This window comes from Cloeon dipterum, chromosome 4 (genome assembly GCF_949628265.1).
Source record: "Cloeon dipterum chromosome 4, ieCloDipt1.1, whole genome shotgun sequence".
Lineage (NCBI taxonomy): Eukaryota > Metazoa > Arthropoda > Insecta > Ephemeroptera > Baetidae > Cloeon > Cloeon dipterum.
Genome location: NC_088789.1, coordinates 103,761 through 125,572, shown reverse-complemented (window position 1 = coordinate 125,572; position 21,812 = coordinate 103,761). Strand labels below are relative to the sequence as shown.

The 21,812-nt window shown below is 39.6% G+C and overlaps 1 protein-coding gene across 2 annotated transcripts in view; it reads left to right on the top strand.

Moving 5' to 3' along the window:
- Trim9 (E3 ubiquitin-protein ligase Trim9) overlaps positions 1–19,877 on the top strand; it is a 147,107-nt gene extending 127,230 nt beyond the window's left edge. For both annotated transcript variants that reach the window (XM_065488786.1, XM_065488785.1), the window contains 5 exons: positions 124–263; positions 7,387–7,525; positions 16,750–16,974; positions 17,686–17,858; positions 18,210–19,877. In XM_065488786.1, coding sequence (XP_065344858.1) covers positions 124–263; positions 7,387–7,525; positions 16,750–16,974; positions 17,686–17,858; positions 18,210–18,329 — 797 coding nt within the window. In that variant the 3' untranslated portion in view covers positions 18,330–19,877. The remainder of the gene's footprint in view (positions 1–123; positions 264–7,386; positions 7,526–16,749; positions 16,975–17,685; positions 17,859–18,209) is intronic.
- Positions 19,878–21,812: the final 1,935 nt, after the last annotated feature.

The window sequence follows — 21,812 nt, the reverse complement described above, 5'->3', positions numbered from 1 at the left end:
TATTATACCGATTACGAATTCTTCCATCCCTTATTGCGACACAGGTTTTGATTCTAATAGTAGCAACGTATTAATCTGATTTGAATAGAGTGAGTGACCACTCGTTGTGATTGTGTTCCGTAGCGCCCGCGGCGCCGACCATCATTCCCGAGGAGTGCAGCGCCGAGAACAACAGCGTCACCGTGGCCTGGCAGCCGCCGCCCACGTCCTACGTCGAAGGCTACGTTCTCGAGCTGGATGACGGCTGCGGAGGAGACTTCAGAGTGAGTGCTACGCAGTTTCTCTCCTTTTCTCAAATATTTATGCCTGGAGCGAACGAGTTGCCCGAAATCGCAGCTCGGCTAGGCTTTTTGCCGCTCGCGTCTGACGAGCCGGTTGCATACTTCGCTCTCCGCAGGCTGACGCGCGCTCGTCTTCTCACGTCACAGATTACAGGTTTCTCACTTGACACGTTTCAGCTGGATAAAACTCGCATTGTGGAAATATTTATTTTAAGGGTTCAATGTTAAATAAGGGAAAAAACACAAGACTGCATTCAATTCAACAACCTCAATCTCCCCTAGAGAGCTTGGGGTAGATGTTTATTATTTCAAGAAAGTTTGAACAATAGACAGCGAAAACTTTGGTTTTAAAAAATAATTTTACTGATATACACTCCAAAAAATCGAAAAGGTGAAAAAATATTCAAACTGATATTTCCATAAAAAATGTAAAATTGCCAAATTCATTGATTATACTTCCTAAAACCTGCTAACATGCCTTCCTGTCACCAAATTAAAATAGGTAAAAGCCAGTGACGACTAAAAATCATCAACCGTGTCGAAATCGGACGAAAAGCCACCTTTGCTAATCAAATCATGCGGCGGAAACGGTGCTGAAAATAAATTGGATCTCGCGATTTCCATCCTGTCCGGCGGCTGGCGATTAAAACTGTTTGCTTTTTTAAGGGCAACGGTGCGGCAGCGGCAGGGTGGCAGGGTGGACGTGTGTGGCTGCACTCACTATTTGATCAAACAAGCCGGGACTTAATCACATTACCAACGTCGAGTGACGAGAGGGCGTGTTTGTGCCGTGCGCGCGTTTCATTAGTCCCTCGCTCGCTCTCCGCTGTGGCCCCGAGAACCGAGAACGTTTCACCCTCTGCTGTTTTGCAATATTAAGTTCCATTCATTAGGTTCATAGAGCCGGCAGTTGCAGCGCAGCTCACGTGAGTCGAGCGCATTATTGGATTATTATCGCACGCCTGCCGTTTCCTCCGCCCGCCCGCCCTTCGCAAGATGCAAAGCTCCGTTTGATTACGACGCACATACTTAATTGTTCATCAATTTGCTCCGGGAGATGCGTTCGGTGCTGCTGCGAAATTGATAGATTAGCCATATCTACCTCGGAGAAGTTTCATGCGTGCATTTAGACTAGGACAGGAAATTTGTTCGTTTAATTGTTTAAACTTTTATCAAACTGAAATTTCTGTTTGAATTTTAATTTTCTTATCGATAATAAAATGTTATGAAATTTAGCAAAGGATGCATACTAAATAATAAAAATTCATCATATAACAATTTGGTCGACTAAAACCCGTCTAAAATAAGAGCCCTATTTATGAATACAATTTTTTTTAATTCCCGACTCATAAATGCATCCCTGGAGACGCTAAACCCTTTGTTAGAAAGGAAAAATCGGGTGGCTCTCTCCTTTGAAAGCGCGCAGCCGGAATTTATGAGCGCAAACTCGATTATTTATCGCGGCAGCCTGTGAAACAAAGGGCCAATAAGTGCAGTGGCCCGACTGTCTGGTCTAGCTCCCTTTTGCAGTCGACGGAGCCTGACTAATGCAGTGATGTATGTGCCGCTGTCGAGCCAACAAAAAATGTCTAGACTGCCGCATTCGCACACCTACCCGCCCGCCCGCCCGCCTTGTCAAGATGAGGAGTCGAATAAACCAACAATTTCATGTATGCGCTTTGAATAAGTCGTCCGCGATGCTTTTTAGACTTACGAGAGCAGCTCGCTCCCCGAAATTGCCCGAGGGGGAAGCGTTGGGCACCGCGGCAGATAAGCCGAGCCAAGGGTGTAGCAGGTAGCACGCGGCCGGGGGTGGATTTTATCTGGACGCGCTCAGAGGGGAGATTGCCGTAAAAATTTTTTGGACGCCCCTGACGCCGGCATCAGCTGCGTAAGGTGTGTCCGGCGAATACCAAATTGCACCGGGATTTGCTTGAAAAATGACTTGCCGAGCAGGCCAGACGGAATTTATATGTATTCATTATTAAAAGTTTCCTTCCTAATATTTTAAGATTTTTCCTTCGCCGGAAACTAAAAAAAGGGTTCCTTTGAAAGCAAATTGATTTCTAAAAATTAACTCAGATATTCGTAATGATATGCGTGACTTCACCTTATGAGATCTCGCAAGATCTCATCAAAACAGCACCAAGCTCATGGAATTTTCCGAACTCTTCTTCTCAAATCGGATTTGCTCCATTTTTTATAGATAAATTTAGTCTAATTATGCACCAAAAATGAAGGTTCAAAATGAAAAACCCATTGCTGACACTGACTCAACAGAGGCGCCATTATCGCAACAACGACTTAAACCAAAATTTGGGAGTCAATTAATGTTTATCAGTGAAAACTCGGAATTTTCTCCCCTAACAAGCCATTGGCAATGAATTTTATTGACTGCTGCTTTAAATATTCCGATCTCGTAGTGGTTCGGCGAATAAATTTGCGTTCTTGTTAACCGCGTACAGCCAACAAGAGCGCAGAGCAGAGACCAAATTGTTCCAGCGCACTGACTCTCCCTCGTCGGTCGACCCATCGGAATTCATTTAGCAACAACGTATCGACTCTGCAACTGAGGATAGGAAAATATTGGCATCTGCGATTATTGTTTTTGTCTCCGAATCGAGAGCTACTGACTCTGCGCCAGCCATTTTCCCTCCGAAACCGCAGGTGTGGGCCGGCGCTCGAAATTAGGTGGCAATTTTGCTAATGTCCACTTTGGCAGGCGCCGGTGCGCGAATATTGCACTGCACTTGAAAGTTTAAAACGACGCTCAAAGTCATTGTCGGCCGCTTTGAAGGGCAATGAAAACAAACGGCCGACTGCTGTTGCTCTCTGTTTGTAGTTTGTGCACGCGGCCTGTCATTATCCGGCCGCTTTCATCGACTGCTCCTTTGCTGATATTGCATACATGTACGTATTGCGACGCACGGCCACCGCACCCACCAGGCCTTTCTCAACTCTGGCTCGGCACCAAGTTCTGTTCTGCGAATCCAAAGGGTTAACTTGTTTTCTATTATTGACCATAAACCGAATAAACAACAAAATGTGGTCAACAAAATAATTTAAATATTTATGTTCATACTGAATAGTTTTTTACTCTTAATAATTTTAGTATTTTTGATCATCATTTCGCACGAGAAGAGCACTATTAGAACACAATGTTTGCTTTCAACTAGATGAAGATTAAAAAAGCATGATCTGGCGCCGAGTTACGCGCTGTCAAAAGCGATCTATTTTCACGTGGTGGAGGATTATGGACGCTATGATTGGCCAGCGGTGGAATATGACAGTTTTGGCCAATCAGAACGTCCACGGTCCTCCACCGACAGAAAATAGATCGCTTTTAGACAGCTTAAAGAATCTTATCTTTCAATACTTTTATCTGGTTAAAATGAATGCTAATCAAATATTAATACAATGATATATTAATTTTATTAAATAAATACGTTTCGCTCCTTAAAAATATGTCACATTTGAGCAAAATTTTGTTTTAAAATTGCCATTTAGTAAGTAATTAAATTTCCTCCGGGTTTTATTTATTTTATCCGTTTAATATTACCTTAGCGTCTTCTGTAGTGTGTTAAAAATGTAACCGTGCAAGTTTTATCTATAGATTTACGATGTGTTGGGCCTTTTGGCAGCGAGGGTTCTGCTCTACTCACCTGTGCGTGCGCGGTGGTTTTGTTTGGCCGAGGCCGGCGGCGGGTTGCTTTGTAACGTTCGCTGCTTTATTGCTGATGACCCTGCGCCAGACCGAGTGAGTGTATATCTGGCCCATCCACTCCACCAAAGCCGAGCCAACACGGCGGATATTGGAAAAAGTAACTCTCTCGCGGTTTACCATGGATGCGATATGGGGTGAAAATCAACCCGGCTGTGTATCGACGGGGTGTAATTACCTGCCTCGTTTGAGGCAAAATATACAAAAAAAATAACAAGTTTTTTTGTGCATTTTGAAAAGCAGGCCGGTGGCTGTCGATTTTCGACAGAGTAAACAATTTACGCCGGTGTATCAGAATTAATTATGAGCGGCAAAAAGGATTTGGCCGCAGTTGGCACGCGCCCGGAATGAACCATTCATCGGTCGGCCGCAAAATAAGCGCGCGCGCGCGGTGTGTGTGTGTGTGTGTGTGTGTGTGTGTGTGTGCGTGTGCGTGTGCGTGTGCGTATACGCGCGCTGGGCTCGTGAGTAATTCATTTAATGCGGGACAAAAGGTGTGTGTGCCTGCTAAAATATGTCCGCTCTTCCTAGCCGGCACGCAGACCACGTTTTCGGTGTGACGTGACCGAAAACAGCAGCACTTTGTCGACTTTGTCAGCTAGATCGTGTCTTGACTGCCATCCTGAAAATAAATTAATAAAAACGTTGTGTGGCACCAAATAAAATGCTGCTTGTTGCATGATACCTTTGAAATGAGGGATTTGAGTGGGTGAAAACGTAAAAAAGGTAAAAACAACGCTTGGAGACACTTCCAATTGTAAAACCATGGCTTTCCTGATGCTTCTTATTTTAGTTTTTTTTTATTTTCACCAGATGATTTTTTTTAAGGTTTGGTACTTTGAATCCATCCTGGGGAGATGAAGCGTTTGGAAAACTGTGTCCATCAGTTGAAAATTTATTTCGTTACGTAACATGAAATAAGCTGAATTCGACCTTAAAGCCCATAAATACGGAAAATAATTGGCACTCCTGGAATTTCATTATTATGTTGAAAAGAAAACTGCTGGGTAGATGAAAAAGTATTCGAAACCTGATAAAAATTAGTCGTATTCTAAAAAACTAAAAAATCGTACTTTGGATGGAATATAAATATGTCTGTTAACAAGTGAATTCAAAGGCTTAAATTTGCGAAATATTATATCACTGAAGCAATTGTCTTAATGCGATATGACAAAGGTTGTATTTAAAAATAAATGAAGCTTCCTCAGATTAAATCGCAATTTTATTTCATTAATTTTTTAAAAGTATATTGACACAAAATAAAAATGTGTTGTTTGAATATAACATAATTAAAAAATCTTTTAGAATAATATATAAATAAATTAATATCTGTTAGTTAAGTTTCAATCTGATGAAAAGCTTTGTTTCAACAAACGAGAATGTATCGCGGTTGTTTTCCATTTGCATCGCTATCTATTTGGCAATTTGCATAGTGCATGAGCGACACAGTTTGCAAATCAGAGATCGGTCTCGCACGCGCGCAAACCAGCAAAATGCACTTTGCAAACTCGATCACGCTCGGCGCCGCGTGACACTGATGAACTGTGAGTATTTGGCAAATCACTCTGCGCATCCACTTTGTTGAGCTTTTCCCCGAATTGGCATCGATTTTCGCGTGGCCGTGCGCGTGGCCTGCTTTCGTCCGGGACGCATATGCAAAAGTCGGCGCGGCGAAAAGAGGGAAAGAGAGCCGCCGCCTCCGTGGGTGTAAACAAAATAAGCGCGGAAATATAAGATATGCCCGCAACGCTGGCTCGGCACGCAGCTGTAAAAATGGAGCCGGCTTGACATTTATTACTGCCCTTTGCCGGATCCGCACAGCACCACCGCCCAAACCCAAACCAGCCTCTTGCGGCGGAAACAAACTCTGTAAACGAAAATATGCTCTCTCTTTTTAAAACTACTCAATTTCTGAAGGACTGAATTCCACGGTAGCTAGCGTTTTCCGCGAAAATTAAATATAAATTTTGTACTGAGTTTCAAATCATTATTTGTCTAGCACAGTAGCCAAGCATCTTGGGCGCTCGGACTTACAAACGAACCAATTCACGTCAAATTTGTGGGTTAGAAATAAAAAATATTTGGTCATATTTATTTATTAGGTCCACAGCTACAACAACATGCTCAATGTCACATCATCTCTCTATTCGATTTAAAAATTTAAAAAATCCATATCGAATGAAAGGTGCATTGTGCAAAATTTTCATTTAACTGACCTTTGATCAATAGAAAACACAATTGAAGTAACAAAATCAAAATCAAAACTCAATTTTCAGTATTAAATAAACCACGGTCTAACGATTGCGTAGTTTGTTACGTTTTTAATTTAAAAATTAAAATTTCTTACAAAATTCAAAAGCTTTGGAAGAGTGGATTGATGAAACGCAAATAGTTTTTAATTAAATAAATAGGTATGTGTGACTTTCAAACGACCGACTACTGCTTGTTTTCCTTCTTAGCTACGAATAACGCTAGCTTTGAACTCTTGCATCAAAAACCTAATTTAGAGTCCTTGAATCCTAATAATTGCTATATTGCATCCAACAATTCGAATAATTTTCAATTGCCGCCCTGTACCAATCCACTTGAATCGCAAGGCATGGCATAATATGTAATTAACTTCGCCATTGTGCAGACCAAACTCAATTTGTGCAACTACATTTCAAAAGCTAAACTGCAGCCATTGTGAATTGAATGAAGTGCAGTGTACGACAAGTTGATTGACACAATGGCGTCGAGAAATGGGGTTAGTGGCTTTTCTTGTGCAAAAAGCCAATTAATGTGGATTAGTTGCGAGCCATCGATCGGCGCACACCGAGAATTGTGTTGGCGGAATTGATTCAAAAGCAGCAAGCCCGACTGCGGCCGCGTGACATTTGCAAAACAATTCCAATCGGAGCAAGCCTTGTGCAACACGCAAAACGCAAACAACGAACGAACGAACGCCCATCAGCGCGGATAATAACGCCGGACGGCTGGGCAATAAATTTGCACACGGAGGCTTGCATCGCAGATCGCAGGTAGAGCGGCGGCGTCAATCAGCGCCCGGCCGACTGGAAAGTTTGCCCACCTCCCGACTAATTACTCGCTGAAAAATGCGCTTAGCTTATACCGCCCGGCTAAATGAAACACGGGCCACCCGATTTTGCGCTAAACACGGTAATTAAAGTGTATCACAGTGCAATAAACAATTTGTTCTACAATTTGCAATAACCAAAAAAGGACGTTGGTATGCCGGAAAATTTCTAATGTGTTCTCCAAAATTTGCAGCGCTTGATCACGCAGTGTTAAATATCTTTCATTCTTGGTGTTGAATAAATTTATCATCAAATATCTTTCATTCGTGTTTAAATTATTAAAAATACGTGCTTGTGTTTTTGTCAGGAGGTGTACTGCGGGAAGGAAACGATCTGCACCGTTGACGGGCTGCACTTCCACTCGCTCTACAACGCCAGGGTGCGCGCGTTCAACAGCACCGGCGAAGGTCCCTACAGCGAGTGCATCGGTTTGCAGACGGCAGAAGGTACGTGATTTTTCTCCTATTTCGTTTCTATTCACGGCGCAATATTCCTTAATTAAATTTGGCCGCCCCTGCAAGACAGAAATATTTCTCGCTCCTTGACTTGCGATCAAACACGGGAAGAAAAAATAATATTTCCAAACTAAGGGGTGGCTGCGTTTTTCTGCAATCATCATAATTCAATTTGAGAAAGCAAACACAACAGACGGAAACATGCGTGCAATCAGTCCAAATAGGGGATGTTCCGTTTCTGAGTTATGGATAAGCGTTTTTTCTTTTGAAGATTTAACAAATGTAGACTCCACCGATTAAAATAATTGGTATTTAGACGAATGAAAAAAAATGAGAGTCAGAACCTGATATTTAATATGATTAAAAAGTAAAAATTAATTTACATGAAAAATCAACTGGATCAATAAAAATTCAGAAAATAATCTAAAATTAAATATTAAATCTAGAACTCTGTCGTGTTGAAGAGAAGCTCGATATTTTATATTTGCGCAGAAAATTTCATATTTGATTTTCAAAAGGAACAAAATTCAAATTTTTCCAACAATTTTTATCTCCCTTTCGGGTATAGCAAGAATTCAATCTCATTTCTCAGACCTGTTTGCGTGCGTGGAGGGTTAAGGGTGGGCCACCCCGTCTGCCGCTGATCTGATACACGTATAATATAATTTAATATTTCGCATTCGTCGAATTGCTGGGGAGGGTATTATTTTTGGTGCTCGATATGAAACAGCGACGGCAGCGGCGCGCTTCGCTAATATTGACTCGCGAGAGAGAGAGAGAGGGCGAAGACGAAGAGACGCTCAGACAGGCTGCGTATTGACACAGCCCTCAAAGGAATCAGCCGCAAACATCGGCAAGCGAGCGACTCTCTCGTAATATCGTCCCACTCATCAGTCACTCTGCTGGCTTTAAAACATCTTAAAACATCTCGCTGGCTGATGACACTCGGATAAAGGAAATTTTTCGACAACAAGAGATCAAAGATTTTTCTTTAACGTGAATTTTAACGCTGCTGCCATCTAGATTTAATTTCGGTTTCAGTCTTCAATGCAACGAAAGCTAAATAAATAAATAAACATTTTATAATTTAGTCATTTGTTCGCGGCGCAAAATTAAAATAGGATAAATTACTTATTTCTCTTCATACTGTATTTGTTTTGGGGAAATAAAAACAAATTCTCTTACAAAGCTATTACAATCTCTCATCCATTTCTAAAATCAATTTCCCCGTTAATTGTCGTGAAATTGATTCCTGCGCGTCAAAATTGAAAACAGCAATTACGTTAACAATTTCCATCTATTTTTTTCTAAAACATAATCAACAACCCCAATATATATTGAATTTTTCCTTGCACAAAAATTAAAATAAATTAAAACCATCTTTCTTTTTATCAAATTATAAATTTTATTTTTCTTCGACATTTTTGAAAAATAGTTGCAAAAGATCTGTTCAAATCTCCTTTCGAATAACTTTTACAAGAGTTTTCCGTTCGTTTCTCATTTTAACCCCCAAGCACCCTCGTCGTTCGACGAGCGTTCACTTGGTTTGTGTCGACGTCCCGGCGCTGCTGCTGCTGCTGGCTCGGCAACAAATTTGCCGCTAATATTTGATCGGGTGGCGTAATTAAGTTTGCCTTCGGTGACGTCACTGCCGCTGTAAAATTGGGTTCCGCACTTAATTATTGATCAAAACGGGGCATCAACTGCACCAAGCAGCCTCGGGCAATACGTCAATTTTGCGCATCAGACAGAAATTTACAATTTTAAAAAATCACGTACCGCAATAAATATAGTTTCATTTTTAATATTCACAAAAATAATTAAAGCTTAATAATTTAATTAGAACTAGGGCCAATTTCAAAATTAAAAATCGTCTCATTAATTTTAATTTTTTTACTGTAAGAAAGTAAGAAAGCAAATATTTTCATGAACACCAAGAAATTTTCATTCCTGTAAGCAAAACTACATAAAACCCCGTAAAGTTCGCACTTTTCCGGTGGCTTCTCGCTACCAGCGGATTACGTTCTGTTATTTTTTTCACGTGCCTGCTCGGCTCGGAATAATTTTCCATTTTCCGGGCTGATCCTCTCGGCGCGCACCAGCGAGCAGCAGCAATTTCTCCGCGGCTGATGCGGTGTGAATATTCCGTGCGGCTTGGCTAATTCCGCCCCTTTTTTAAAAGCATAGATTAAAGTTTAGTCGCGGCAACGCAGTGCTGCCTAAAAGCCTTTTGACCTCGAAAGGTGCGTGTTTTAAGACTGATGGAACATGCAGGCACACTAGATAAAAAGACAATTAATATGTTTTTGGTGAGGCTGGTTAACTTCCTAATTCTTAGGAACTTGTCAGGGGTGTACCTGACATATTACGATCAATGTAAAATATTTGGGCACCCTAAGGGGAGAATGGAGGGAGAGTCTCAGGTGATAAAACCATTCCTCAGGGAGGGGAGCGCTCGCTCACACACACTCGGGACGGGACTCTCCTGCCGACGGCGGACCGTCCAAGATGGGCCACCTCTCTAACTCTCCCCCTGCTCATCCCCGCTGTGCAATACTCTCATCGACGTCCACGCCAATAAACCACCATAGGTATGGATTTCAAACCCACGACCCTGCTTTCCTTTTGGGATGAACTAATTAAGCCGTCACCCATCTCTAATATCGTCTGGTAAACCCCTGACAGAACTATTTGCTGGAGAGAGGTATTTTAATCTAATTTCCATAATTAAACAATTTAAAAAAAACTTCTATTGAATCAGTAAAAATAAATATCTACTTCTTTGATTGAAGTTGAAAAAACCTAAATCAATTTGGTTTCACCGTTAGCAAATTAGAAAATAAATTTTGAGTTGCGTGATAGAAAAATAGCAAAATGAATTGAATTGCAATCTCTAATGCAAGCGTCTTTTTTTGCTCTTTTTATCCCTGTCCGAAGACCGGGAAGGGCGCGCACTGCACTGCACACGTGTCCCAATAACAACCGCGAACGGATAACATGGGCGACAGCCGTGTGCAAGCGTCCGACACTCCTGAGAATGCCTTAACAATAATGCGAGCCAACGGGTCTTTATAAGCTTCAGATGAAAATTATTTAAAAGTTTAATTTTTTTATTTTCAGCACATACTTTTCGTGAGTGTTGTCCTCAATTAAATATAATTGGGATTTTTAGTCGTAAAACATTTTCATGTAGTTCACATTTCAAAAATGAGAAAAAATTGCGAATGCAGCGGCGGATGAAAGTTGTGCCAACCGCTGCATCTTTACCACTTTTCTCACAAATTTACACTGCTTTTGTCAATCTGGGCTTCAACTGAATCCTAAGGGCTACATATGCGTTTCCAAGGATTTTTCAGTGGGTAATTTTATTTTAAATCCTCTTAGTAAAACCCGTGTAGCTCTTTCAGAAATACCAGAAATACATATTCAAATTCAAACCTTGTGGTTTCTGCCGGGGCAATTAAAGTAGTGAGAGTTTGAAAGAGTGAAGGGAAGAAGCGGCCCCTGCGCTCATTTGGCATTAAAAACCTGCTGCTTGTTTGCCGGGCGTACTATGTACTTTTCAGCTTTTCTACTCGTGCGCGCGCTTGTCAAATTACTGGTCGGTGGCGCGTTCGAGTTTTAATGACGACGAGAGGGAGAAACGCAGCCCCCGCCGCCCTGCCGCCGGCCGGTTTGTCAAAGCAAAATTAGTTTTCTGAGCCATTACTCGTGCAAATCGCCGCCACTCAACCCCCGCTCGTTGTCGACTCTAATTTCCACAATAATTTTAAATAATTCGGGCTGCTCATTTTAATCCTACGTAAAGCCTCTTACGTTTAATGAAAAAATAAAATTTTAATCCGATTTGCAGCCGAAGCATAATTCTTTTTTCGAAATAATTAGTAGTATTTTGGTGGTTTTTTGTTATTTTATTTATTTGGCATTTAATATTTAATATTTAAATGGTTTTAATATGGATTTCGACCTTTCTCGGTCTACCCTAGGCCCTCTTCTTGTGTGTAAGTTAATGAAAAGCGATAAAAAAAGGTAGTTGACGAACAAGTGGCGATCTCTTAGCTCTAAGGTAAAAAATTTACTTATATCCTAATTTTATTTTTGTTTAAAATTGCTGACCCAAACAACGAAAACAAATTGAACAACACCACGGCACGTTGGTCTGGCTTACACGGCTCGCATAGACGGTTTGGTTTTGCGTTGGAATTTGCAGCGCGTGCCGCTCGGGGTGGCGAGATTGGCTTGTTTTCCTCCTCCCCCGCCCCTCGGACAGACGGATTCCCGCGGCCTAGTGCGTTCCGCAATTCCGCGTAGTGTGTCGCTTTCATTTCATGACTCACGTTTGGATAATGTTGCAACTCGCGTCGAGGGTGTTAAAATGAATGATCTTAATCGAGCAGCCGCTTCTGCATAACGCACAATGCATCGCATTGCCGAGTTAATATCGAAATGTAGGGTAGGCAACCCCCTCGACGCATATGTTGATCGCACAGCACAGATGAATCACTCGCAGCTCTCACTTTTATTGACCGCCCCGCAGGCGATTTATGCCCGCTGTGTCTTCGGGGATTACTTCAATTCGCCTTTCTTCCTCTCTTTGATAAATGGCCGTTTAAAAATCGTGGCTGAATAAAATTAATCAAAAAGTAAAATGTATAAAAAATTTGGAAATTGTTTGTATAAATAAAAAAAATCCAGCTCAATAAACCCTAATTTTACCTGTTAAATTATTGAACCAATATTATTTGAAATTTTAATAAGTTAAAAAGGGAAAAATTTCTTTAATTTCGAGGATATGTGATGGTTATTTTTAATATTGGCTTTATTTTACGAGAGTAATAATATTTAATAAGAGTAAATTCACCCTGGCGCGAGACCAACCCCTTTTTGGCCCATATATGTACCAGGCGTGCGGCTACAAATCTCTCTCCCAGCGACTTATATGTAGAAGCGTGCTCCCTAAACATTTCAACTCAGAGTCCAGCAGTTATGCTCCCCAGAATTTTTAACAATTTACCGGTAGAGATAAAATTGATTGAGGAAGACCAAATATGTATTTCTTGAAGCCATAAAAGCCATTGTATGGAAATATCAATTCTACGATATGTCTGAATATTTTGCCTGTGATTTGATAGTATAGTTAGTATTAGTATGTAATGTAGGCTAGGATATAAATTGACGTATTTTAATAAGTCGCCCCTGTAAATATTGACTTAATCAAAATAAAAAGCTTAAACTAAACTAGAATTGCTTGTCAGTCTCTTTGGCATGGTCCGACGCTTCGCTCTGTCTCTGTCTCTCTCAAACGTCTTGACGGGATTGGATGGCACGAAGCGTGTGTCTGTTTGCGAGGAGCTGTGGGCAGAGGAATCTTGTCTTCATTCCAATTAACGAGTTTGGCACTGGTCCCGCAACAACTCACGCGCCAGGTGCAGCTAGCGCAGTACTCGAGCGCAAAAACGCGCGTGGTCGGTGCGACAAAAACGCGGACGCAAATTAGTGGCGCTAATTGAAGCAGGCTCCTTCGCTGGCAAATGTAGCAAAAGACTTTTTCGCCCTCGCGCCGCGCCCAAGCCGCCACCGCCACCGACGCCACTTGTCTCGCCCAGATGTAATTACACGCACTTGCAAATCCACTCGCCAAGAACACTTTTTGTGCCACGCAAATCCCTCTTCAATCAATTTGAATAGTTCTGAAATGCGATGGACATTTTTTGATTGGAAAAGAATTAATTTTTATGATATTCAAATCACAACATTTGGGTTGAATACACAATTTGTTTTTATTTACTTTAGGGGCAAATGGCAAAGATGCGAAAGTAACGCTAAAATTTATAAATATAACTAAACCCTTATGAAAAGTCAAAATAAGCGACTCAAATTTTTATGAATGAAATATTTTATTTAACACCAAGGTGTGCTACAATACAATACAATATACACATACAACAATACAATTAACTTGAATAGAACATTTTTTTTCAAATTTTTTAATTATTTTTTTACGTACATGACTTTAAATTATATAATTTAAATTTAATTAATTTAATTTGCGCCCGCTATCAACCTCAATTTCATTAAGTGAGATCAAAACGAGTCCACAAATGGGGATTTTTTAATATAGTGAAATGAACCCGAGATTTAACGATAAACACTTTGCAAACGTTTAAATTTCATGATTCTTCAGTTTAAAATTTATATATAAACAATATATTGTTTTCAAAGTTTGAAAACACTCGAAAAATCCAGAAAATTGGCTATTTTTCCTTCAATTTGGTTTTCATTTTATTTTAAATAGTCCGCAAGTATTTTTAAAATCTCCTAAAAATGTTCCTTAAACCCAAAAATATTAAATTTCTTAGTCTCCAAAAATAAATTGGAAAAAAACGAATTTCTGGAATTTGTGTTTCCCCCCTCCCACTTTCACCTTCCAATGTTTTTATTGCATATTTTATTTCTTTATTTACTAATCAAGGAGTCTTGCTGCAAGAAATTGTGGTTATTCTCGGTACAGACTCTTATTTTCGGCCGCTGCGGCGCCGATTGCGCGCCTCCCCCGCACGAATTGGGAGCAGCGGTCCCTGCGGTCCCATTTCATAGATTAAAGTTTTTATTCGTTGGTTCGCTCGCGCAGCCGTCATCATCACCTCTTTTTGCTCTCGGGCTGATTGCGACGAAAAGGGGGCCTTTGCGCGCGGAACAATAAAAAGTTATGCACCAATCAATTGGATGGCACTCGGAAATGCAGATGCCGACCGCTTTTTGTTCACTCCAGACACGTAGTGGAAATAAAGAAAGTGCCAAAGTGTAACGAGCAAATTGCGACAACTCGCGGAATTAGGCTTTTCCTCTTTTTTCCTTCCCAAAATTAATTCACCGAAGAAGAAACTAATTTAAGGTTAGGTCAAATCAAATCAAATATTATTTTAATTAATTTCATACCGTTAATTTATTGTAAGTAGCAAATTAAATTATGTTGGATCTATTTAGAAATCTCTTAGGATGTTCCAATATTGAGTTGGTGATAATTGATAAATTGACCGGTTGCATAAACCCTTAGTGCTCAAAGCCGCCAACAGATGGCGCAACCACAGACTTTCTTAAAAAAATTTGTTTTAAGTGGTTTTAAGGCATTTCCGCTGCGATTTCAGACTCAATCTAGCTACTGTGCATTCTTCAATTAATTTGCTTTTTTTGACGAGCTGATAACCATAATCGGTTCAGCCATTCGCCGTAGAAACGTTGGAAAAAAATTTTTATTTCAAAAAAATAGTTTTTCAAAAAACATCAAAATATCAAAATCGAGTCAAAAACCATCCAAATACGAAAATTTTGATCAGAAGTCTAAAATGAAATTCAAATTCTCTATTTAAAACGGACCTGCCTAAAAGGAAAATAAGCGTGAAAAACTATTTTTTGAAATAAAATTTTTTTTCCAACGTTTCTACGGCGAATGGCTGAACCGATTATGGTTATCAGCTCGTCAAAAAAAAGCAAATTAATTGAAGAATGCACAGTAGCTATAGATTGAGTCTGAAATCGCAGCGGAAGTGCCTAAAATCGAAAGTCTACGGTGGCGCTATCTGTTGGCGGCTTCGAACACTTAGGGTTTATGCAACTGGTGAATTAATTAATTTTTTTGCCCAATTGACATTAAAAATACGCTTATTTTCCTTTTAGGCAGGTCCGTTTTAAATAGAGAATTTGAATTTCATTTTAGACTTCTGATCAAAATTTTCGTATTTGGATGGTTTTTGACTCGATTTTGATGTTTAAAAACGGGTTCGAACACCTTATTTCAAGCTGAATCCAATTATTTTTTGCTCTCAAGCAGAAAAATGAATCCAGACTTGTGTTCATATTAATTTAAAACAAAATGTGTATGAGCTGATCGCGAGCAAAACATTGTTTTACCCCTTGGAAAAAAACAACGAGGTCAATTTTTAACGATTTTATTTTAGTCAAATGAATGATTTATCTCAATTTTTTCGCTAAAACATGATGGTTATTCCTGGTTAAAAATTTTCAAACGTATTTAAGTGTAATTTAAAAAAACTTTAAATTTCTGTAACTCAGTCGTTGGACAGAAAAAAGCAGCCATGAAAACAACGCTTTATCACTTAAATAATTAACGGGAAACAAAGAGTCCGCGGGGAGCCGGCGTAATTTCACTCGAGCTGTACGCACACTAATTACAAAATTATCTCACGGCGGTTGTTGTTGCCGTTGTTGTAATTGAAGGGCCGAACCCCAAGGGTTGCCGGATTAATATTCGTCAAATAGTGCGTGTCGACGAGTAGAGTGCGGGCAGAATTGTATTATTCCTCCTTTTGGACGGGCGGGCGGGCGTAGATAGCTATCCAAAGTTTGCAACTTGTTCGTTCCTTCGGCTGGCCAGGCCGCGAAAGCTGCTGCGGTTTCCATTTCAAAACAGCGGCTTAATGAACATTGTTTGGCAACACCTGCGCCAGACAGACCTCTGACTTTTTGGTTATGAACAACAACAGCAAAATGAGCACTGACATCATCAACACGACTAATTTGCAAGAATCTAATGCAGATGAATCAACTTTTTTAAGATAAGGGGACGGATCACGGCACCGTTTTTTAGCTCGACCTTGAAACACTGTACAATGCTTGCCTTATGCCCAGCGTTGCCATTTTTTCCTCAAGGTTGCGTTGCCGTGATCCGCCCCAAGGAGTGTCCACCCGTGTGCGGTCTTCTAAATTTTACGATTTTTTGAAAATGTTGAAATTTATAAAACATAGCTTAATTTTTATTAAAATTCATCCGATCATCGACCACGACCCCTCATCAGACACGTCTTTAGACAGGGCTTTGACCTGAGGTACCTTAATGACCTCTTTCAAGGGTACTCCGACCTGAGATCCGTTCCTAGGTTGGTTTTTCTTGCTTTTTCAGTGATTTCCTGCACATTTGGCGACACTCGGTGACGATTTTCATCCTTACCTGTCACCGACCTTGCTCAGGTCGAGTGCAACCTGAACTCGGGACCGGACTGTTTTTTGCGCTTTTTCCGCTTCATCGCTTATATTTGGGTTTTTTATTTGGTCAATTTCTGCCTTGATGGAGAGTTGCCTAACGGGTCCAATGAAAAAAAGAGTGAAATCTATAATTTTTCAATCAATTCTTCAATATAATGCATTAACCCAGTTTAATGCATTTTAATTTAATTTTTTCTGCTTGTGTGTTGCAGTGGCCTGGTTCACCTTCGACCCGAACACAGCTCCCCCCGAGTTGAGGTTTACCGATGACAACTGTACGGTGACCGGCGACGGCTACGAGCACCGCGTGGCCCTCGGCTCGGTCGGTTTCTCGCGGGGTGTCCACTACTGGGAGTACACCATCAACCGGTACGACGCGGACGCCGACCCCAGCTTTGGCGTCGCGAGGATAGACGTCAACAGAGAGCAAATGCTTGGTGAGTGACCTAAGTTTTACACTGTAAAATATTATCGCCGGATTTTTTTTTTTTTTTAGAAAACCATATTTACTGTTAAAAACATTATAAGTCCAGCAAATTCAAGACGAATTGACGGCTGGTGCTCGTTCAGCTGCTGTTTAACAAAATAAAAGTGCAAAAACATTTTTGTATTTACAAAATAGTGTGCGAAAAAAACAAAAAATTAGTCACACGATGACAATCAATCCTTCACTTTTTTCTTCACTATATTTTTATCTCTCAGGTTTTTCAATTCACGTGGCAGCTGGTTCCACAGTCTTGGTAACACAGAGTATGATGTTCGAGCAAAATATTTACCATCAATTATTGGTTCAATGACAGGGTTTGATTGAATCAGTCTTGTACAATATTGGTGTGTTCGCTCAGTGCCAAAGTCACCATAAAAATATTTCACATTTAACAAGCAAGATTTGTAAATTTTATCAACAGGCATTACGTTCCAAAATTTAAAAAAATTACTAACAGTACGCTTATTTTACGCACATTTTATACAACACTCTTTCCTGCAGATTTTTTAAGCTCGTCAAGTTTACAGTGCCCCAGGAAGTAATAACATAATTCAAATAACAATGAGCTAACGAAAAATACATATAATACGTCTTACATTATACGGCATATTTGATATTTGCTTGGCAGTTGTTTGATATAATATTAATTTGTTGCTTGCAGGCAAAGACGACAAAGGGTGGAGCATGTACATCGACAGGCAGCGCTCGTGGTTCATGCACGGAAGTGTCCACGACCAAAGATGTGACGGCGGCATCGCGGTCGGCTCAACAATCGGAGTCCTTCTTGATCTGGAAAGGCGGCAAATCAGCTTCTACGTCAATGACGAGCCACAGGTACATTTCACATTCGCCCAAAAATCATCTAAGCTTGGAAGTAGTTATTGTTTTTTTTATTTGAACTGATTTTTAATTTATATGGCAGATGTTTTGATCTTTATCAGTTTGAAAAAAAATCCACTTTAAATGGCAAAAGATGTTGGTTAAATTAAAACTATACTTTTACTTGTGCGATGGTCTTTTGGTATTTATTCCAATTTAAATGTTTTAATGTTGAAAATCAGTTGGAAAAATCTGCATTCCCTCGCACAAACCACTTTACTGTTCACAAAATATGGGATTTTTTTACGAAAAAATTTTAATATCCGAATAATTTTTCTCTAATTTTTCCGTTGTTTCAAATGGCAGGGTCCGATCGCGTTCAAGGATTTGTTCGGCGTGTTCTACCCGGCGATCAGCGTAAACCGCGGCGTGACGGTGACGCTGCACACGGCGCTGGACCCTCCTTCCGACTTCGAGGAGAGCTGAAGACGAACCAAGCCTGCGGCCGATCCGCAGGCCATGCAGATCATCACGACGGCCGCCGAGGTGCACCCGACGCCGCCATCGCCGCCGAACAATTCAGCAACAACCGAGGATCTTGTTTAGCAAAATGAAATCTGGTCAAAAACTGTAAGAGAGCGGGGCAAGGGTTTGTACATAGATATTAGTCGGTTAATTCCACGAGGTAAATTGTATCGAGAAGAGTATTGAAATCGAGAATATTGTACATTCATGTATTTTCCCTGCGGTAGCTTTTTTATTCTCGGCATTATTTCTCATCTCGCAACATGGATGTTATTTAATGTTTAAGTGTAGTTTTCCAATTACTGTCGGCATCAGTTTGAACATTTTTGTACCTCCCCATATCAAAAAAGCAGCAGAAAAGCAACGACGTGCTCAAAAGCAGAGCTTAATCCCTTGCGTTCGTTCATTTTTTTTTTCGTTTTTCAAGGAGGTGCATCGATTCAAAATGACTGGAAAGGAAAGGCTTGCGGCAAAGCAATAAAAATGTTCGTTTTGCTTCATGCGCAGTCGCATTTAATAAAATATGTATAATAGAAAAATAGACTGAATATTACACCCATTGGAAATCTCTTCATTGCTTGGATTCTCGTTTAAAGGATGAAATAAAGAAAATCTCGCTCAAAACCCTCACGAGCTCCACCACTGCCTCGAAGTTAAATTTTTAGTGAATTCGCCAGTTGTGTAAGCCACCAGCAGATGGCGCCAGTGGTTTGTTTAGAATTTAATGAATTTGCGCTGTGATTTAAGAATTGAATCCTGCTGCTGTGCATTATGCTTCTAGAATAATTTCTTTAGACGTTCTGAAAACAAAAATCAGTCCAGCGTAGAAACGTCGGAAAAGATTATTTATTTTAAAAAATAATTTGTCCACGGCGATTGGCGTTAACCAATTTTGGTTTTCAGCACGTCATAAAAAAATATATTATGTGGAGAATGCACACAGCAGCAGGATTGAGCCTTAAAATCTAAAGTACATGGTGGCGCTATCTGTTGGTGACTTGAAACACTAAGGGATGAATTCGAACCCTCTCCTCCTCCCACCACTGCTGTTTCGTTACATTCTATACAATCCAACTTGACTTCAGGGAGCTTTTTATACATAAAAACGAAGCTATCTCCTCATAGCACAATTTTTTACGAGTTAGAACCGAAAATAAAATACGATCCAAGCAGCAGCGTACGTTTTATATTAAAAGTATGGAATATACATAAAGACGATGTAATATAAGACATTTTGATCCTCTTAAATAAGTGTTCATTCACACAATAATCGCCTCCAACTTGCAACTCAGCATGTGAATGTTTAACCATCAAGCACACACGTATTAAATAGCGGAATGAAAGAGTTTGCTTTCGGAATCGCAATTATTATCTCACTATCATTTTCAAGGATTGTTTCTCATGCTTAGTGTTATATCGAGCTACTATTACATTGTTTCATTTGAAAGACATCAGATTGTATGAAAAACTTGTATATGATTAATAAAATAAATGGACCTAAATACCTAATTAACTGTTTTTTCTATTCCATTTTTTTCTGTAAGTCAAATAAATTGAAATATATCCTAGCATATTCTGCCGAATAAAAATGGAGATAGCAACAGGAAAGGTGTGCTAACAAACATAAAGGTTTTGCAATTTTGGATAATTAGAGAAAAACCAATTCAATGACTAAGGCTTCTTTACTTCAAGTTAAAAAAATTGTCTATTCCGTGAGTTTCCATTAGAGCGTATTCCAAGACAAGAAACCGTAACCGGAAACCGGAATCTTGTCCTGTTCCGGTTTTTCAAACGGAACCGGAAATATTTCATCCGGAACAGGACCGGACAGGATTTTTATTTGTCAAAAAATTTTCAGGTTTTTTAATTTTCTTCTAATAAATAATAAATAATAATAAAAATAGCTATGGCCTGAATAAAAAAAGAGTGCTAAAAATTTCTTAATTTTCAGAGTGGTGTTAATTTTAATTTTCAAGAAATTCCACTTCAAAATTTTAAAATAAACATGAAATTTTTTGACATTTTTGATTTATTGATCCACCAAATCTTTGGTTCTACAACAATCAGAATTGCAACAACTACCCACCGTTAGATTGGTCTTGGCCTCCAATAACTAGCCAAAGTGTTAAGGGGGTGCTTATTCATACCCCCTTTCAACCCCATTACTCAAATTTTAATAGTAAAATTTTTATCATGTTACCTCTGGTATGAAAAATATTTTAAGCTATCCAAAATTCCATCTAAATAATCACCTTATCCCTTATTTCAAACTAAAAAAAATATTTTAAAATTTTATTCAAATCAATTTAAATTCCAGAGTTAAAAAATGTTCTACTTATTTCGAGGGGGATGAAGTATAGCAACTAAGGGGTGATGGGTAAGTGCCTCTAAACCCATCAGCTGATGATCAGGGTAGGTCTAAACGAGTTCAGCGGTGAGTAGTTTTTACAATTCTGATAGTTAGAACCCGAGATTTCGAGTTCCAAAAATAGCGACTTAGGGAAAATTTCGTTTAGTTTTAAAGTGGAATTCTTTAAATAAAAACCCGTCTCTATGAAATTTTCTACTAAGTTCAGACTTGCAATGGGACCAATTTGGAGTACCTTTTCTAATTTTCCAAATCATAATAAAAAAGTTCAATTTTTTAAATTTTTAGCTCAAACTCATACTCTTGTTTTAACACTTATTGGAATTATATTTGTTGATAATTGATTATTTATCTAATTCTCCTTAATGAACTAAACGGGGAAAAAGATGCACCTTCACAAACTAAAATTATCCATACAAAAAATATTCATTATTTTGGAAAAAATGCGTAACATGAGCAAATTTGGGGAAAACCCGCAAAAACAGGATGCAGTAGGATTTTTCAGAAAAAATGCGGGTTTTAGCGAATTCCGATCCGAAGACTGAAATTGAAAACCGGAATCTAGTACTTTTCCGGTTTTTCACACGGAACCGGAAAAATTGTAACCGGAACCGGACCGGACAAGATCTCTTTCTAATAGCTGAAACAAGAACCGGAAAACACCGGAATAACTTTTTTCCGGAACTGGAAAGACAAGATGGGAAAATCTGTTCTTGAATACGCTCTAGTTTCCATTGTGTCTCTGAAAATTTTTCAACAAATCATCTCTTTCTTCTATCTCCAAGCCGTTGCGTTATCTATAAAACCAGATATTCAAATGAAGCATGCGTGCACATAAGAAGAGGATTTCTCTCTTTATTTCTGTCTGCTTATTTTATCAGAAAGGAAATTGTCCCACTCGATCGGAAATCGGAAACGCATTAATTGTGGTAATCTGTTCTCCTCTATATTTCGCTAGCAATTTTGAATTTGGTAGAGCTCATTACTGCATTACGGTTGAAATGAAATCGTACTTACTAATTCGCACAATACACGCGGCAATGGCTGTGAAAGAGTGCTAGAAGTCAGCATGCTCT